This window comes from Bufo gargarizans, chromosome 5 (assembly GCF_014858855.1).
Source record: "Bufo gargarizans isolate SCDJY-AF-19 chromosome 5, ASM1485885v1, whole genome shotgun sequence".
Classification (NCBI taxonomy): Eukaryota; Metazoa; Chordata; class Amphibia; order Anura; family Bufonidae; genus Bufo; species Bufo gargarizans.
This window is the reverse complement of record NC_058084.1, coordinates 336,150,976-336,170,692: the sequence shown is the minus strand read 5'-3', so window position 1 is coordinate 336,170,692 and position 19,717 is coordinate 336,150,976. Positions and strand designations below refer to the sequence as shown.

Here is a 19,717-nt window from a genome sequence, read left to right as displayed (position 1 = left end):
GACCCCTATAACTTTTTTGTAGTTATATGTACGGGGCTGTGTAAGGGCTTATTTTTGTAGGACGGTCTGTACGTTTCAGTGATACCAATTCGAAGTGTGCGCGACTTATTGATCACTTTTTATAAAAATAAAAAAAATATTGGGTAGTTGAAGTGACCAAAAATAGCGAATTGGCTGTTTTTATTTTTTTTCCCCCCTTACGCCATTTCTATGGTTATATTTTAATTGTATGGGCATTTTCGTACACGGTGATGCCCATGATGTTTAAATTTTTTTTTTATTTAAGTTTTTATTTTAAGGAAAGGGGGGGGCGATTTGAACTTTAAAAAAAGTAAAAAAAAGTTTTTACAAATAAAGTCAACTTGGGTGACAATAACTGGCAATCATTAGATTGACCATTGTGTTCATTCATGACTATATAGCCATCATTGAACACTTCATTTGCAATAACAATACAATGCTGCCATCTAGTGGCGTCTATTGGTATATTCCAGAAAAAGCCCGAAGCCTCATGCAGGCTTCGGAGTCTATTTCAGCAATGTAATAGGTTACCCGATCTCAGCCGGGAAACGCTATTACCAGAGCGGAAGCGGGAGGCTTTCAGACTGCTCAACCACCGTCACATTTGACCACGGCATCTGAAAGGGAAAATGTATGCGATCAGCCTTATGGCTGATCGCATACATGTGCCGCCGGTCTCTGCCATTTAAAATAGCAGAAATCCAGCGGCTGTGTTTAACCACCTCCGGACCGCCTAACGCAGATGTGCAGTCCGGAGGTGGCAGCCCTGCGCACAGTCACGCATATATGCATCATCTCGCGAGACACAAGATTTCTTGTGAACGCGCGCACACAGGCGCGCGCGCTCACAGGAACGGAAGGTAAGCGAGTGGATCTCCAGCCTGCCAGCGGCAATCGCTCGCTGGCAGGCTGGAGATCCGAATTTTTTAACCCCTAACAGGTATATTAGACGCTGTTTTCATAACAGCGTCTAATATACCTCCTACCTGGTCCTCTGGTGGTCCCTTTTGTTAGGATCGACCACCAGAGGACTCAGGTAGGTCAGTACAGTCGCACCAAACACCACACTACACCCCCCCCCCCCCGTCACTTATTAACCCCTTATAAACTCCCTGATCACCGCCCTGTCATTGATCACCGCCCTGTCATTGATCACCGCCCTGTCATTGATCACCGCCCTGTCATTGATCACCGCCCTGTCATTGATCACCGCCCTGTCATTGATCACCGCCCTGTCATTGATCACCGCCCTGTCATTGATCACCCCCCTGTCATTGATCACCCCCCTGTCATTGATCACCCCCCTGTCATTGATCACCCCCCTGTCATTGATCACCCCCCTGTCATTGATCACCCCCCTGTCATTGATCACCCCCCTGTCATTGATCACCCCCCTGTCATTGATCACCCCCCTGTCATTGATCACCCCCCTGTCATTGATCACCCCCCTGTCATTGATCACCCCCCTGTCATTGATCACCCCCCTGTCATTGATCACCCCCCTGTCATTGATCACCCCCCTGTCATTGATCACCCCCCTGTCATTGATCACCCCCCTGTCATTGATCACCCCCCTGTCATTGATCACCCCCCTGTCATTGATCACCCCCCTGTCATTGATCACCCCCCTGTCATTGATCACCCCCCTGTCATTGATCACCCCCCTGTCATTGATCACCCCCCTGTCATTGATCACCCCCCTGTCATTGATCACCCCCCTGTCATTGATCACCCCCCTGTCATTGATCACCCCCCTGTCATTGATCACCCCCCTGTCAGGCTCCATTCAGACGTCCGCATGATTTTTACGGATCCATGGATACATGGATCGGATCCGCAAAACACATGCGTACGTCTGAATGGAGCCTTACAGGGGGTGATCAATGACAGGCGGGTGATCACCCATATACACTCCCTGATCACCCCCCTGTCATTGATAACCCCCCTGTAAGGCTCCATTCAGACGTCCGCATGTGTTTTGTGGATCCGATCCATGTATCCATGGATCCGTAAAAAAATCATGCGGCTGTCTGAATGGAGCCTTACAGGGGGGGTGATCAGTGACAGGGGGGTGATCACCCCCTGTCATTGATCACCCCCCTGTAAGGCTCCATTCAGACGTCCGCATGTGTTTTGTGGATCCGATCCATGTATCCATGGATCCGTAAAAAAATCATGCGGCTGTCTGAATGGAGCCTTACAGGGGGGGTGATCAGTGACAGGGGGGTGATCACCCCCTGTCATTGATCACCCCCCTGTAAGGCTCCATTCAGACGTCCGCATGTGTTTTGTGGATCCGATCCATGTATCCATGGATCCGTAAAAAATCATGCGGATGTCTGAATGGAGCCTTACAGGGGGGGTGATCACCCTGATCACCCCCTGTCATTGATAACCCCCCTGTAAGGCTCCATTCAGACGTCCGCATGTGTTTTGTGGATCCGATCCATGTATCCATGGATCCGTAAAAAATCATGCGGATGTCTGAATGGAGCCTTACAGGGGGGGTGATCAGTGACAGGGGGGTGATCACCCTGATCACCCCCTGTCATTGATAACCCCCCTGTAAGGCTCCATTCAGACGTCCGCATGTGTTTTGCGGATCCGATCCATGGATCCGTAAAAATTATACGGCCGTCTGAATGGAGCCTTACCAGGGGGGTGATCAATGACAGGGGGGTGATCCGGGAGTCTATATGGGTGATTACCCCCCTGTCATTGATCACCCCCCCCCCCCCCCCCCTGTAAGGCTCCAGACATTTTTTTTGGCACAAGTTAGCGGAAATTTTTTGTTTGTTTTTGTTTTTTCTTACTAAGTCTCATATTCTACTAACTTGTGTCAAAAAATAAAATCTCCCATGAACTCACCATACCCCTCACGGAATCCAAATGCGTAAACATTTTTAGACATTTATATTCCAGACTTCTTCTCACGCTTTAGGGCCCCTAAAAAGCCAGGGCAGTATAAATACCCCACATGTGACCCCATTTCGGAAAGAAGACACCCCAAGGTATTCGCTGAGGGGCATATTGAGTCCATGAAAGATTGAAATTTTTGTCCTAAGTTAGCGGAAAGTGAGACTTTGTGAGAAAAAAAAACAAAAAAATCAATTTCCGCTAACTTATGCAAAAAATAAAAAATTTCTAGGAACTCGCCAGGCCCCTCATTGAATACCTTGGGGTGTCTTCTTTCCAAAGTGGGGTCACATGTGGGGTATTTATACTGCCCTGGCTTTTTAGGGGCCCGAAAGTGTGAAGAAGTCTGGGATCCAAATGTCTAAAAATGCCCTCCTAAAAGGAATTTGGGCCCCTTTGCGCATCTAGGCTGCAAAAAAGTGTCACACATCTGGTATCGCCGTACTCAGGAGAAGTTGGGCAATGTGTTTTGGGGTGTCATTTTACATATACCCATGCTGGGTGAGAAAAATATCTTGGTCAAATGCCAACTTTGTATAAAAAAAAATAGGAAAAGTTGTCTTTTGCCAAGATATTTCTCTCACCCAGCATGGTTATATGTAAAATGGCACCCCAAAACACATTCCCCAACTTCTCCTGAGTACGGCAATACCAGATGTGTGACACTTTTTTGCAGCCAAGGTGGGCAAAGGGGCGCATATTCCAAAGTGCACCTTTCGGATTTCACAGGCCATTTTTTACAGATTTTGATTGCAAGGTACTTCTTACACATTTGGGCCCCTAAATTGCCAGGGCAGTATAACTACGCCACAAGTGACCCCATTTTGGAAAGAAGACACCCCCAAGGCATTCCGTGAGGGGCATGGTGAGTTCCTAGAATTTTTTATTTTTTGTCACAAGTTAGCGGAAAATGATGATTTTTCTTTTTTTTTCTTTCTTTCTTTTCTTTTCCTTACAAAGTCTCATATTCCACTAACTTGCGACAAAAAATAAAAGATTCTAGGAACTCGCCATGCTCCTCACGGAATACCTTGGGGTGTCTTCTTTCCAAAATGGGGTCACTTGTGGGGTAGTTATACTGCCCTGGCAATTTAGGGGCCCAAATGTGTGAGAAGAACTTTGCAATCAAAATGTGTAAAAAATGACCGGTGAAATCCAAAAGGTGCACTTTGGAATATGTGCCCCTTTGCCCACCTTGGCAGCAAAAAAGTGTCACACATCTGGTATCGCCGTACTCAGGAGAAGTTGGGGAATGTGTTTTGGGGTGTCATTTTACATATACCCATGCTGGGTGAGAAAAATATCTTGGTCAAATGCCAACTTTGTATAAAAAAAATGTGAAAAGTTGTCTTTTGCCAAGATATTTCTCTCATCCAGCATGGGTATATGTAAAATGGCACCCCAAAACACATTCCCCAACTTCTCCTGAGTACGGCGATACCAGATGTGTGACACTTTTTTGCTGCCAAGGTGGGCAAAGGGGCACATATTCCAAAGTGCACCTTTTGGATTTCACCGGTCATTTTTTACACATTTTGATTGCAAAGTTCTTCTCACACATTTGGGCCCCTAAATTGCCAGGGCAGTATAACTACGCCACAAGTGACCCCATTTTGGAAAGAAGACACCCCAAGGCATTCCGTGAGGGGCATGGCGAGTTCCTAGAATTTTTTATCGCAAGTTAGTGGAATATGAGACTTTGTAAGAAAAAAAATAAAAAATAAAATAATCATCATTTTCCGCTAACTTGTGACAAAAAATAAAAAGTTCTATGAACTCACTATGCCCATCAGCGAATACCTTAGGGTGTCTACTTTCCGAAATGGGGTCATTTGTGGGGGTTTTCTACTGTTTGGGCATTGTAGAACCTCAGGAATCATGACAGGTGCTCAGAAAGTCAGAGCCGTTTCAAAAAGCGGAAATTCACATTTTTGTACCATAGTTTGTAAATGCTATAACTTTTACCCAAACCATTTTTTTTTTTGCCCAAACATTTTTTTTTTTTATCAAAGACATGTAGAACAATAAATTTGGCGAAAAATTTATATATGGATGTCGTTTTTTTTGCAAAATTTTACAGCTGAAAGTGAAAAATGTCATTTTTTTGCAAAAAAATCGTTACATTATGATTAATAACAAAAAAAGTAAAAATGTCAGCAGCAATAAAATACCACCAAATGAAAGCTCCATTAGTGAGAAGAAAAGGAGGTAAAATTCATTTGGGTGGTAAGTTGCATGACCGAGCGATAAACGGTGAAAGTAGTGTAGTGCCGAAGTGTAAAAAGTGCTCTGGTCATGAAGGGGGTTTCACCTAGCGGGGCTGAAGTGGTTAAAGGGAACCTGTCACCGGGATTTTGGGTATAGAGCTGAGGACATGGGCTGCTAGATGGCCGCTAGCACATCCGCAATACCCAGTCCCCATAGCTCTGTGTGCTTTTATTGTGTATAAAAACCAATTTGATACATATGCAAATTAACCTGAGATGAGTCAGAGCTTGAAAGCCGGAATTAGACTTACCGGTAATTCATTTTCCACGAATCCACCATGACGGCCCAGAGAGATTGACCCCTGACCTCTGTAGGGGCAGGAACAGAGATAGGTTTAAAAGGACCCCTCCCACCACCATTCACCAGTGAGTTCCAGATTATAGTGCTACAATCACCAGTTTACAAGTGAGACAACTCAAAGTGTTGTGTTTTTTTTTTTTTTTTGGTATTACCTCATACCAAGGTTTTTTTTTTTTTTTTTTTTTTTTAGGGCGGGATATCATGCCGTCATGGTGGATTCGTGGAAAATGAATTACCGGTAAGTCTAATTCCGGCTTTCCACTTCACCACCATGACGGCCCAGAGAGACATAACAGATTATATATGAACTAGGGTGGGGCAACGGCCTGAAGGACCTTGCGACCAAATGCGAGGTCGGAGGACCTGGATAAGTCGAGCCTATAATGTTTAATGAAGGTATTAACATTAGACCAGGTAGCAGCCTGGCATATTTGATTTAAGGAAGCTCCTGCCCTTTCAGCGAAGGAGGCAGATACCGCTCTTGTGGAGTGAGCCCGAATGACCTCTGGACAACTGATGCCCTCGATCTTGTAGCAGTCTGTAATAGTCTGTCTTACCCAACGGGCAATGGTAGATCTGGAAGCTGTCTTCCCTTTATTCTTACCACCGAAGAGCACTAATAAGTTGTCCACCTTCCTCAGGTCCTTAGTGACCTCTAGGTATTTTAGTACTGCTTGTCTGACGTCTAGCGTATGGAAACGTTCCTCACCAGAATTTTTAGGATCTACACAGAAGGAGGGCAAAATGATCTCCTGGTTCCTATGGAAGTCTGTTACTACCTTTGGCAAAAATGTAGGGTCTAGCCTCAAGGTGATACGGTCCTCCTGTACCCTGAGATATGGTTGTCTTATTGACAATGCCTGGATCTCACTCAGTCTTTTTGCTGATGTTATGGCTATAAGAAAAGCCACCTTATGAGAAAGATTCTTCAGGGAACTTGCGTCCATCGGTTCATAGGGTGGACCTGTGAGTCCTCTAAGGACGATGTTTAAGTCCCAGGTAGGCATCCTCGATCTGAGGGACGGTCTTAGTCTGGCTGCAGACCTTAGGAATCTTTGGATCCATCTATGGCTGGCCAATTCGGAATCGAAGTAGGCGCTAAGTGCTGAGACCTGGACTCTCAGGGTAGAAGGACTTAACCCTAACTCTAGTCCCTTCTGAAGGAAATCCAGAATCCTCTGTATATTTGGTCTGGTTTGATCTGGGGCTTCGTCGCCCGACCAGGTGCAGAATCTTTTCCAGATCTTGAAATAAATGGAGTTAGTCACCTTCTTTCTGCTGGCCTTTAAGGTAGATATAACACCTTCAGAGAGACCTCTCTGCCTTAGGAGGTTGGACTCAGGATCCAGGCCGAGAGGCTGAAGATTTCCGGATGGGGATGGAGAACCGGCCCTTGGATCAGGATATCCTTTCTCCTTGGGAGAATAAATGCTTCCTGTGGAGAGAGTTTGGTTAGGATCGAGAACCAGCTCCTCTTGGGCCAGTACGGGGTGACCAGGATTACTCTGGCTCTGTCCCTGATGATCTTCTGGAGAACCCTTGGGATTAATGGGAACGGAGGGAAGGCATATGCAAGGACCCAGTCCCAGTGCAGGGAGAAGGCGTCGATCGCTAGGGGCCCGTCCCTTGGGTTTAGGGAGCAAAAGGTTGATACCTTTGCGTTTGTCCTTGTGGCGAATAGGTCTATTACTGGAAGACCCCATCTCTGGACAATCAAACTGAAGATCTCGGCGTTTAAGGCCCATTCTCCCTGGTCTATGGTAGTCCTGCTGAGGAAGTCTGCCGCACAGTTTAGGCTTCCTTTTAAATGAACTGCCGATATTGATTTTACGTTTTTTTCCCCCCAGAGGAAGATTTTCCTGGATAGACATTCCAGCTTCTGAGATCGTGTGCCCCCCTGATGCTTGAGGTAGGACACGGTCGTTATATTGTCTGAATAGACCTTTATATGTTGGTTTTGTAGTTTTGGAGCAGCTGTTCGTATTGTCTCCCAAACTGCCCTGAGCTCCCTGTAGTTGGAGGACTGGGCTGCAATCCTTGGAGGCCAGTCTCCCTGGTACAGATCTGAGTAAATTTTTGCGCCCCATCCTTTTAGGCTGGCATCGGTCTGAATATGCACTGCTGGGGTCTTGAACCAGACCATGCCCTTTTCTAAATTTCTTGTGTGAAGCCACCACCGGACTGAAGACTTTACGTGGCCCGGGATCAGGATCTTTTTGTCCAACGAGGTCAGATTTTTGTCCCATTTCCTTAAAAGCCAGGACTGAAGGGCTCTGTAATGGGCTTGGCACCATGGGACTGCTACAATGCAGGCTGTCATCTGACCTAAAAGGCTCATCGTTTCTCTGAACGAGAAGGAGCGACGTCTCAGGAAGGCTCTGATTGATGACTGTAGGTTCTGGATTCTTTCTGCCGGAAGGAATGTTGTTTGTTTTTCTGAATCCAGCAAAACCCCTAGGAATTTTACCCTGGTATTCGGAACTAGGGAGGACTTCTTTAGGTTTATCACCCAACCTAAATATGTCAGAAGGGAGCAGAAGATTTCTCGATCTGCTATAGACTGACCTACCGTGTTTGAAATAAGTAGAAAGTCGTCTAGATAAGGGACCACCGTCACCCCCTGAGGTCTCAGGGAGGCGACCATCTCTACCACCAGTTTCGTGAAAATCCTTGGGGCTGAGGCCAGCCCGAAGGGGAGAGCCACGAACTGGAAGTGGTGAACAGACCCCTCGTGATCCCTTACTGCAAAGCGCAGGAACCTCTGAGACTGGGAGTGAATGGGAACATGATAATATGCGTCCTTCAGGTCGATTGTACAGAGGGACGCATCCTTTTGGATTAAGGGGATGGTAGAATTTAAAGATTCCATCTTGAACCTTTTGTAGATCACAAATTTGTTTAGCCTCTTTAGATTTATGATCATGCGGAAGGCGCCCCCCGGCTTTTTTACCAAGAATAGGCTGGAGTAGAACCCCCGCCCCCGTTGAAGTTCGGGAACTGGAATTACTACTCCTAGGTCCAGAAGATTTTGGACCTCCTTCCAGATCTGGCTGTACTGAAAAGGAGAAGGGTGGTGAGAAATCAGAAATACGTTCGGAGGGGGGGAAGATAGTTCTATTTTGTATCCAAACTTGACCAGATTTTGCACCCAGAGGCTCGGAGAAGTCTGTTGCCACTGGGCAAAATGCAGGGATAGTCTTCCCCCTATCCTGGCGTCACAGTTTCTCACCGCCCTTGTTTTGGGGATTAAGCAAGAAACCTCTACCTCTCCCCCCTTTGGGGTAACTCCAACGTCCGGTTTTTCCTTTACCACGAAAGGAACTGCTTTGGGTATTTTGACCACGAAAGGAAGGTTTCTTTTTAGGGATCCTATCCTCAGGGAAACCCCTCTTTTTATCCGTAGCCTTTTCAAGGATCGTGTCCAGTACAGGGCCGAACACGTATTCGCCCGAGAAGGCTATGGAACACAATTTCATCTTGGAAGGGATGTCTCCTGACCAAGATTTCATCCAAAGCGCCCTCCGGGCTGCGTTGGACAGGGCTGCATCCTTTGCCGAAAATCTAATTGTCTCTGCAGAGGCGTCCGCAAGAAAACCTGTAGCAGATTTTAGCAAGGGAATGGAATCTAATATCTGTTCCCTAGGCGTTTTGCTGCTTAGATGATCCTCTAATTCATTCAGCCATAGGTACATAGACCTAGCGACTGAAGTAGCGGCTATGTTCGTCTTAACACTAAACATAGCCGCCTCCCAGGACCTTTTTAATAAGCTGTCGGCCTTTCTTTCCATCGTGTCCTTTAGCTGACAGGAATCCTCAAATGGAAGTGAGGTTCTCTTGTTGACCTTGGCCACCTGTACATCGATTCTAGGGACTTCGTCAAAAATCTTTGAGTCTGAAGGGTCAAATGCAAGGCGATTTCTGAATTCTTTGGATATACCCAGCTTCTTTTCAGGATGGGCCCATTCATCCATCACCATCTCCTTAATATTTTCGTTTATAGGGAATACTCTGGAGCGTTTGACCCTCAATCCCCCAAACATTTCCTCCTGAACTGTATGGGGTTGCTGAACATCTTCTACCCCCATGGTATCCCTGACCGCCTTTAGAAGGTCGCTCATCTCACTGGGAGTGAAGAAAAATTTTCTGGAGTCCTCAACGATCTCGCCCTCAGATAGGTGATCGTCCTCCTCTTTTTTAGAGGATGATGCATCCTCCTCTAAATCCTCGGAGTCAGAGGGGATGTCTGCCCCCCTGGGTCTTTTCGGCGGGCGGATCTCCCTGGTATCCTCACGGAGGGAGGCCAAAGAAGATTTAACCTCCTCCTGGATCATGGATCTGAACTCCTGCATGATTGAGGGCTGTTCATCTCTCACTATCTTAGTGATGCAATCCTTGCACAGTTTTTTTGTGTAATCCTCAGGAAGCCTGACGGTACACTGGATGCATCTGGCGGTCTTCTTAACTTTTTTTAAAGTAAGTTTGGCCTAGCGAGAGAGAGAGAAGCAGCCCATTTAATTTATGTCAATCTGGTATAGGAGCAAAATTAAATGCAGTATACCAGCAGACACCACCAGGGGGAGGAGACAGTGGTTTCTCTCTAAGGCACAACCTCCCCCTGTAGCCAACTAATAAGCCGCCGTGCCCAGGTGGGCTACTCACGCTAGGGCGCTCTGGAGCGGTCTGCTCCCTCTGCTGTGTCTCCTTCTCCTGGTCCGACATCTCTGGTAGGAGAGCGATGCAGATAGCGCAGCGGAGCTGTTAGCGTCCTTTTTATGAAAGAACCATCTACTTCCGGGTTCCGGCCTGCGGCCCGGAAGTGACGTCAGACGCGCGCGACGGCCGCGAGCGTCTTTCCGGTCGGCTACCTCCGAGAGGTAGGCGACCCGCGGCATTCTCAGGGCAGGCTTCCCTCACAAGGGAGCGTGACCCCGGCGTCCCCTGTCAGCTTGAGAACGAGTCCGCCGGAGAGCAGGGGACGCATCCCTGGGTGAAAAGGAGCCACAAGGGAGGCAAGAGCACCACCGATGCGGTCACCCAGGTACAGGAAAATAATAAACGAGGTCCACTTCACCTCCCTGGAAGCCAGAGAGGACTTTACTCTGTCCTGGCCACTATAGGGGCAGGAACACACTGGTGAATGGTGGTGGGAGGGGTCCTTTTAAACCTATCTCTGTTCCTGCCCCTACAGAGGTCAGGGGTCAATCTCTCTGGGCCGTCATGGTGGTGAAGTGGAAAATATGATTTCTCTGGTCACACAAGTAAGATATGACTCATGTTAATTTGCATATTTATCAAATCGGGTTTTTTTACACAATAAAAGCACACAGAGCTATGGGGACTGGGTATTGCGGATGTGCTAGCAGCCATCTAGCAACCCATGTCCTCAGCTCTATATCCAAAATCCCGGTGACAGGTTCCCTTTAAAGAGGTCCTCAATGAGTTAAAGGCATAGTAATCTTAGTGTATGTAAACTTTTGACATTGCAGAAAGTAAGGGTACTTTCACACTAGCGTTGCTGGATTCCGGCAGGCAGGATCAGTCCGTCAATCTGTATGCAAACTGATACCATTTGTAGACTGATCCGAATTCGTGTCACAAATGTATTGCAATACCGGATCCGCCTCTCCAGTTGTCATCCAGAAAAACAGATCCAGCATTTATCTTTTTCACGCTTTTAGAGGTATGCGCAGACCGCAAAACCAGATCCGTTTTTCCAGAACACTTAGGGCCAGATCCAGCATTAATGTAATTCAATGTAAAATGTGTTCTGCATGTGTTCTGGAATTTTGGACGGAGAAAATACTGCAGTATTTTCTCAGTCCAAAAACTGTACAGTGACTGAACTGAAGACATCCTGAACGGATTGCTCTCCATTCAGAATGCATTAGGATAAAACTGATCAGTTTTTTTCTGGTATTGAGCCCCTAGCACGGAACTCAATACCGGAAAAGAAAAACACTAGTGTGAAAGTACCCTAATAAAAAATGCCTTAAAACATTCTCTCTCATTATTCTGGCATTTGGCAAATTATGGTAATCCAAATTGACCGAACAGGAAAGGTTTACAGTAAGTTGTCTCTTGAATTACCGTATTTTTCGCCCTATAAAACGCACTCCAAATTTTCTAAAATTTGAACTCCTCTACTTTTAAGACATAGTAATACCTCATAAAATAGTTAGCAGTCATCATTCCCCATATGTCTGCTTTATGTTGCCATCATTTTGTAAATGTCATTTTATTTTTTTAGGACGTTAGAAGGCTTAGAAGCAATTTTTTAAAATTTTCAACTAAATTTCCAAAACAATTTTTTAAGCACCAATTTAGTTATAAAGCGATTTTGAGGGGCTTACATAATGGAAACCACCCATAAATGACCCCATTTTAGAAACTACACCCCTATTCAAAACTGATGTTACAAACTTTGTTAAAACCTTTAGGTGTTCAACAAGAATTAAAGGAAAATTTCTAAATTTCATTTTTTATGCAGATTTTTCATATTAATCAATTTTTCTTGCAACACAGCAAACTAAACCTTAATATGCATTATTCTGATTCTGCAGTTTACAGAAATACCCCATATGTGGTAGTAAACTGCTCTATGGGCACGTGGCAGTGGTCAGAAGGAAAAACGCTGTATGTATTTTGGAGGCAGATTTTGCCAGAATGGTTTTTGGGCACCATTTTGCATTTTAAAGAGACCCCGACGTACCCCTACAGTGGAAACCCTGAAAAAAAGTGACCCCATTTTGAAAACTATACCCAAAGAATATATTAAGGGGGGTTCTGAGCACTTTGACCCTCTAAGCGTTTTACATAATTTGAAAACACTTGGCTGCGAAAATGAGAAGTTTCATTTATTCCAATAAAATGTTGCTTAAGCCCCAATTTGTTTTATTATCACAAGAGAAAAAGCACCACATAATTTGTTAGCCATTTTCTCCTGAATACGGCAACACCCTATATGTGGCGGTAAACTGTTGTGGGGGGCACATGGCAGGACTCTGAAGGAGTGCCATATGGCTTTTGCAGCACAGATTTTGATGGATTGGTTTATGGGCGCCATTGGTTTTTATTTTTCTGGTGATTGTCTTAGGTAGGGGGTCTTTTTGGGGGGATGAGGTGACCTTTTCATTGGTACCATTTTAGGGTGCATAAGACTTTTTGATGGCTTGGTATTACACTTTTTGTGAGGAGTAGATGACAAAAAAAAATGGCTGTTTTTGCTTTTCTTTATTACAGCATTCACCTGAGTGGGCAACTCATATGATATTTTTATAGAGCAGGTTGTTACAGACGTGACGATACCCAATATGTCTATCATTTTTATTTTTGTTAGGTTTCACACAGTAACTATTTTTTAACAGAATTAAATCTTGTTTTTGTGTTGCCATTTTCTGAGCGCCATTTTTGCCACTTTTTCTTACTGCACTCAGACAGGGTGGATCAAGTGATATTTTTATAGGGAAGGTCAATATGGACATGGCAATACCTAATATGTATACTTTTCTTTCTTCCTTTTTTATTACTTTAGTGAAATATCTGTAAAGAATAAATCAAGGCAACTGGACGTACTGTAGATTTCTTGAAAACGTTTCACTCGTTCTTCCAACAAGCTTTCTCAATTCTGAGTGATTGTACAAAAATTCTGGGAATAAATATGTACCTGAATCAACATCTGATAATTATACCCAGCATTGGGTCAAAGGTGTTGATTCCATTATCCTAATTGGAGTCAGTAGGTGATAAAGACTTCCCAGAAGTGAAATGAAGGTTTTTTGTTTTTTTTTACGTGAAACTTTTTTTTATTATTATTATTATGCAAAACTTTATTTCAACTTACCCCCCACCCCCACCCACAACTTTTGGGGGTCTGATCCCCTGTACAATGCATTCCAATACTTCTATATTGTAATGCATTGGCTGCAGGTGTATTACACACTGTAATACACTTACAGCCTTCCTGCCTGCGAGATCTCACAGGCTTACATGGAATGCAGACCCAATGCCTAAGGCAGGCATCGGGCTGCCTTCCCTGCCATCGGGTCCCCGTCACAGCAGCACGGGGACCCAATAGGGAGCTCCCTCCCTCCACACATCCCGCGGTCAGCGCTGACTGCAGCATAGTGAGGGTTAATGCGCCGGCATCAGTGTTTTCACAGCAGGGGTCCAGCTAACGGGAACAGCCGGTCCCCTGCACCTGATCAAGCGGGCGCAGCTCTTGCACCGCCCGATCAGCGCGCCGTAGTACTATGGCGATGGTCGGGAAGTCACTTCCCGCAGCACCGTACTGTTACGGCGCTGGTCAGGAAGGGGTTAAGAGTGCCTGGTCTCTAATATGGCATCTCTATTACGGGTTGAGGTAAGTTTAGCCAGAGTAGGTCTTGGTGGCACCCTTGGGGGTCTGGATTTTAGAGGGACACTATGAGCACGTTCAATTGAGAGAATACCTTTCAAAGTGAGTTTACCTCACAATCTCCAAACAGGCGTTGGTAAAGTCAGCAGAGTTATCCCCTTCTATTCCTTCAGGTATCCCAATGACCCCACTATTAGATCGTCTCAGTCAGTCATCCTCATCAGTTTCCTTTTCATGTCCTGTTTATCATGTTTCAACTTCTGCTTTACACTATCCTTCAGAATGGGAACTATCTTCTGCGACCCATTCTCCAACTTTAGTGAGATTGTTTCTAATCAAGATCACATCAGACTGTACTGAAGCTATTTGTACAATTAACGTAGACACAGACCTAGTTTTTGTCCAATTTTTAATATTTCAAGCAATAAAGGAGTGTTGCGGAATATTCTCTTGTGCCTCCTCGGAGAGTCATGTCCAAGGCTACTTTCACACTAGCATTTTTTCTGGATCCGGCAGGGTTCGGCAAAAACGCTTCCGCTACTGATAATACAACCAAATGGATCTGGTTGCATTATCTTTAACATACCCAAAACAGATAGTTCATGAACTCCATTAAAAGTCAATGGGGAACAGATCAGTTTTCTATTGCGTCAGAAAACAGATCCGTCCCCATTGACTTGCATTGTGGACCATGACTGATCCGTTTTGCTCCACATCCCAGGACGGAAAGCAAACCACAGCATGCTACTATTTGCTCTTCGATATGGGAATAGAACAGAATGCATTTTGGAGCATTCCGTTCTGTCCCCATTGACAATGAATGGCGACAAAATGGAAGCTTTTTTTCCCCGGTATTTAGACCCTATGACGAATCTCAACACCGGAAAATATTAACGCTAATGTGAAAGTAGCCTAATACATTTTCCAATGCACCCAAATTACATCTGGCATTGGAGAGGTGGTACCTGCTTGACTGAAATGCTCCCACTGGGATGAGGTAGCAACAGGAGAGTGCATCGCTGTTTATCAATTTTACTCACAGTAGGCTTAGGGTACTTCCACACTAGCGTTTTTCTTTTCTGGTATTTAGTTCCAACACAGAAGCTCAATACTGGAAAAAAAATAATCAGTTTTATCCTAATGCATTCTGAATGGAGAGCAATCTGTTCAGGATGCATCAGTTCAGTCCCTCTTAAGTTTTTTTGGCCGGAGAAAATACTGCAGCATGGTGCAGTTTTCTCTCCGGCCAAAAATCCGGAACACTTGCCGGAATGCCGGATCCGGCTTTAATTTCCATTGAAACGTATTAGTGCCGAAATGTAAAATTGACGCATTGACAGATTTGTTGTTCTTCTTTAAATCTGTGGGGGGAAAAAAAATACCGGATCCGTTTTTCCAAATGACCCCGGAGAGACGGATCCAGTATTTTAATGCCTTTATCAGACGGATCTGCATCCTGATCCGTCTGACAAATGCCATCCGTTTGCATCCGGATTGCCGAATCCGGCAGGCAATTCCAGTGATGGAACTGCCTGCCGGAATCCTCGGACGCAAGTGTGAAAGTACCCTTAGTCTTCAGTAGTTCTGTATCCAGTGATTTGTGGTCATTATTTGCCAGCATCCTGGTTCATCAGCCAACCAATGTTCCTCTACCCCCTTTACTAGCGCTAGAAGGAATATGCAGCACCAATCTTGAGACATGCAAGAGGCGCCAAGGATTATGAGTTTACTCCTCAACGTAGTCTCAATACAGTAGAGTCAAACTGGGTAACCCATGCATAACTTCACCTCATGCTGCAATATGCAGCAGTCTGTCAAACAAGCAAAAAGAAAAGGAATGATCTCACCGCGAAGTTCACGGCAGCTTTCTCCTCAAGCAGCACCTTCAAAAGGAAAGCCACTTCCCACCAATTTATGCTAAAAGATCTACTCTCGGGCCAGATGGGGCCAACAGTAGCACTATTCGCACATTGGTTTCGTATTAATGCAAAAGTTCTCCATGCTGTGCTTGCCGACAAGGAGGCAGCAATCACCTACGATTTCCCGTCACACAAAATACCTGACCTTAGTCTTCCCTTTCAATCCGTACACTGTTTAAGGTGCACATCAGCAGGAGGAAGAAATGGCCACCCAGGGTTATAAGCAGCACAGTTTTCAGCGCAATATACAAGCAAAGTGCATCAGCAGTCCTGACAGTCATCCAATCTTCACAGCAAACAAGTGCAGCAGTCAGGCGATGAAATGGAGAAACACTGGGTGCCCAGGCTGAGGGTCAGGCCTCACGCCTATGCTAGAAATCCAGGTGCATAGTTTCCTGCTGAAATCACTTAACGGGGCAGAGAAGAAAACACGCGCATCACGTTAAACTGGTTATCCCATCTTCGACAATGGGGGCATATCGCTAGGATTATGCCCCCATTGTCTGATAGGTGCAGGTCCACCTCTGGGACCCGCACCTACAAGGAGAACGGAGCCAGGGAGAGTTGCGGCTGAAGGCCCTGGGTTTCCCGGGGTCCGTCCACCACCAGGCACAGCTCCCCGCCTCTCCCATTGAAGCGAATGGGAGCACACCACGCATGCACGGCCACAACTCCCATTCATTTCTACGGGGCCGACGGTAATAGCCGAGCCAGTGCTCGGCTATTTTCGGCGGCTCCGTAGAAATTAATGGAGGTCGGCAGCGCATGCGCAGTGCGCCCTCCTCATCTTTCTCCGCTTTGTTCTCCTTGCAGGTGCGGGTCCCAGCAGTGGGACCCGCACCTATCAGACAATGGGGGCATACCCTAGCGATATGCCCCTATTGTCTAAGATGGGATAACCCCTTTAAGCTTCAGATTTATAAGGAAAGTTAACCAAAACAAGTGAAGGCCTTTTTGCTGTATAGTTTAGATTACGTGATCTGACCTTTCAGGTACGCAAATATCATGAAAGTTATAAACCAACCAAAAACACACCAAGATTTCGATTTTGTGAGTGAGCGAGTTATGAAGGTACCGGTTAACTGAAGGCCCCATTACACTGCTCAACTGAGAAAACAATTGTCAGGAAGGAAGCCTGCTCATCAGTGGAGGAGACTGGTACATTTACATACAGTGATCTCCTCCATGGTATATTAACGAACGAGCATTTTGCTCGTTCATCGGGTAATTGGCGGCACCTTTACACTTGCAGATTATCACTAAGGAGTCTTCCTACGAACACTTGCAATGATTTGCCTGATGTTTAGGCAGTGTAAAGGGGACTTAAAGCAACGAAAGTCAAAATCTCAAACCACTCACCAATGCTGAAGTAGAGGAGGCTGATGGTATTCTTTTGGCGTCCTGTAATGAAAGAAGAAAATAAACTAGCTTAACGTGGAGAACCAAACTTAACTGACCAAGTATTAACACGGGTGCAGAGGTTAAAGACCACCAGTAATCCCTCCTTACTTGACAGTTTTAGTAACTACTTGCATTCCTCATGTAAAATTTCTGAAATGTTGTGCCATTCCTTTATTATTCCTCCTAGAAGTTATCAATAAATTGCTAGCAGTTTTCAGCGAAGGTCCAGATGAGTGTTACCAATTGGAGTTGTCTTTGCAGTGTGACAGTGGCAGCACTGATTACAGTGTCAGATTGTGTAGGGACATTCCCAACTGGTGACACCAATGGCACAGTCCTAAGAAAAGATGCTTCAGAATTGCACGGGGAATTCAAGTATTTACTGAAAGACACGTCAAGAGAGTTTGCAGGTCCTCTTTAAAGCTGAGACTTGGCATCAGACTTTATCATAAATCACTAAGATGCAGTCAGTTTGGGTTAGGGGGAGCTGGAAAGTCTGGGAGATGTGGCCAACACACAGACGGCGTTTCCCAGACGGAGCACGGTCGTATAAAATCAATCAATCCACACACACACACACAGTCATGCCGCAATGTGAGGAAACACTTCACCTGGCAATAAAGACCTGTATGATCCTCCACCTTTTAAACCGCTTAGTTTTTAGGAGAGTCCTGGAAATAATGAGGTTTTGAATGGAATGGACAAAGAAAATGCATGTAGCTGCTCTAGTCGGTTCAGGGTAACGAATGAGACCGCACCCTGAAAACGCATTCAGTCCCATAGGCTTTAAATAGAGTGGCTACTAGCAGTGTTTAAACTCTAACCCCAAATTTTCCCCAATGTCTGGCTTTCCAGCTGTTTTCTAACAGCTGGAGAGCCACAGGATGGAGTTGGGAGAGATTTTCTGTCAGTGCCTATATTGTAGTTGCAGAATGAACTATGTACATATAGTAAGCATTGACGGGTTTGCGTCACCTCAGACATTGGTGGCATATCGCCAGGATATGCCACCAATGTCAGATAAGTGCTGGTCTCTAGAACAGGATCCCTGAAGCAGAAAGAATAAATGAGCATGTGCAGCCACCCTCCAATTATTTCTATGGAAGTTCCGAAAATAACTAAGCGCTCAGCTATTTACCGAACTCCTATAGAAGTGAATAAAGAGCACGCTGTGCATGTGTGCTGCGCTGTCATTCACTCTGGGAGCCTAGAGTTAGGTAACACATCTAGCAATATATGTCACCAACGCCTTTAATAGTAGTCAGCAATTTACCGCCAAAGGACTTGACATCTTCTCCAAAGATTGCAGAATTCTCCGTGCAGTGGAGCTTGTAACACCAAACGACTGATTATTTGCGGGCTTAGGTTTCACCTGTCTTCTTACGGGTGCCTAAATTAAACAAAAGAAAAAGCGGAATTGAAGCACCAATAATATTCATGAAAGGACGAATGTGTGTTGCCGTCTGACCTCGGCTGTACTGATGGCATTATGCAAGTGCAAACCTGCAGGAGAATCTTTCTTATATCCCCCTCCAAAAAACTCTAGGAACCTACCCCAAGTGTTCAAAACTGCTACTCTCTGGCCACAGAATCTCGAGAACAGCCCTGTTTTGCGTTGCTGGTAATGGAGAGGTGCCTACACATTGACGTTTCTCTACATTTACTTCTATGGGAATTCCAAAAATAGCCAAGTAAGTGCACTTCAAAGAGGCTCTGTCGCCAGGATCGACCCTATTAAACCAGATATACTGTCTGGTAGGGATCATCATGCTAATTAAAATACCTTTGAACGATAAACAGCTGCTGAGATATCAAAATTTGTATTCATATGCTAATAAGACATTTGAGCACCAGGAGGTGGGGATTAATTCTTTGAGCGCCGCCTCATAACGCCCCCTCCCCTTGATTGACTGAGATAGACATGCTGCGGACAGAGCCCTGTCCAAGAGCTGTGTGCGAGCATGTAAATATATCAGGCTACTTTCACACTAGCGTTCGGGCGGATCCGTTCTGAACGGATCCGCCCATAATAATGCAGACGGAGGCTCCGTTCAGAACGGATCCGTCTGCATTATATTAGCTAAAAAAAGCTAAGTGTGAAAATAGCCTGGGACGGATCCGTCCAGACTTTCAATGTAAAGTCAATGGGGGACGGATCCGCTTGAAGATTGAGCCACATTGTGGCATCTTCAAACGGATCCGTCCCCATTGACTTACATTGTAAGTCTGGACGGATCCGCACGCCTCCGCACGGCCAGGCGGACACCCGAACGCTGCAAGCAGCGTTCAGCTGTCCGCCTGTCCGTGCGGAGGCGAGCGGAGCGGAGGCTGAACGCCGCCAGACTGATGCAGTCTGAGCGGATCCACCTCCATTCAGACTGCATCAGGGCTGGACGGCTGCGTTCGGGTCCGCTCGTGAGCTCCTTCAAACGGAGCTCACGAACGGAAACCCGAACGCTAGTGTGAAAGCAGCCTCACTCTGTACTGTGGCTTCACCACACTGAGATCTGCTCAGAAAGCTAATCTACATATTACTGAT

The 19,717-nt window shown here is 45.6% G+C and overlaps 1 protein-coding gene across 1 annotated transcript in view; it reads right to left on the bottom strand.

Annotated features, from left to right (window-relative positions):
* NUP153 (nucleoporin 153) overlaps nt 1-19,717 on the bottom strand; it is an 83,680-nt gene that overhangs the window by 38,562 nt on the left and 25,401 nt on the right. The window contains 2 exon segments of the mRNA XM_044293364.1: nt 17,137-17,178; nt 18,452-18,568. Of these exon segments, the coding sequence (XP_044149299.1) occupies nt 17,137-17,178; nt 18,452-18,568 (159 nt within the window).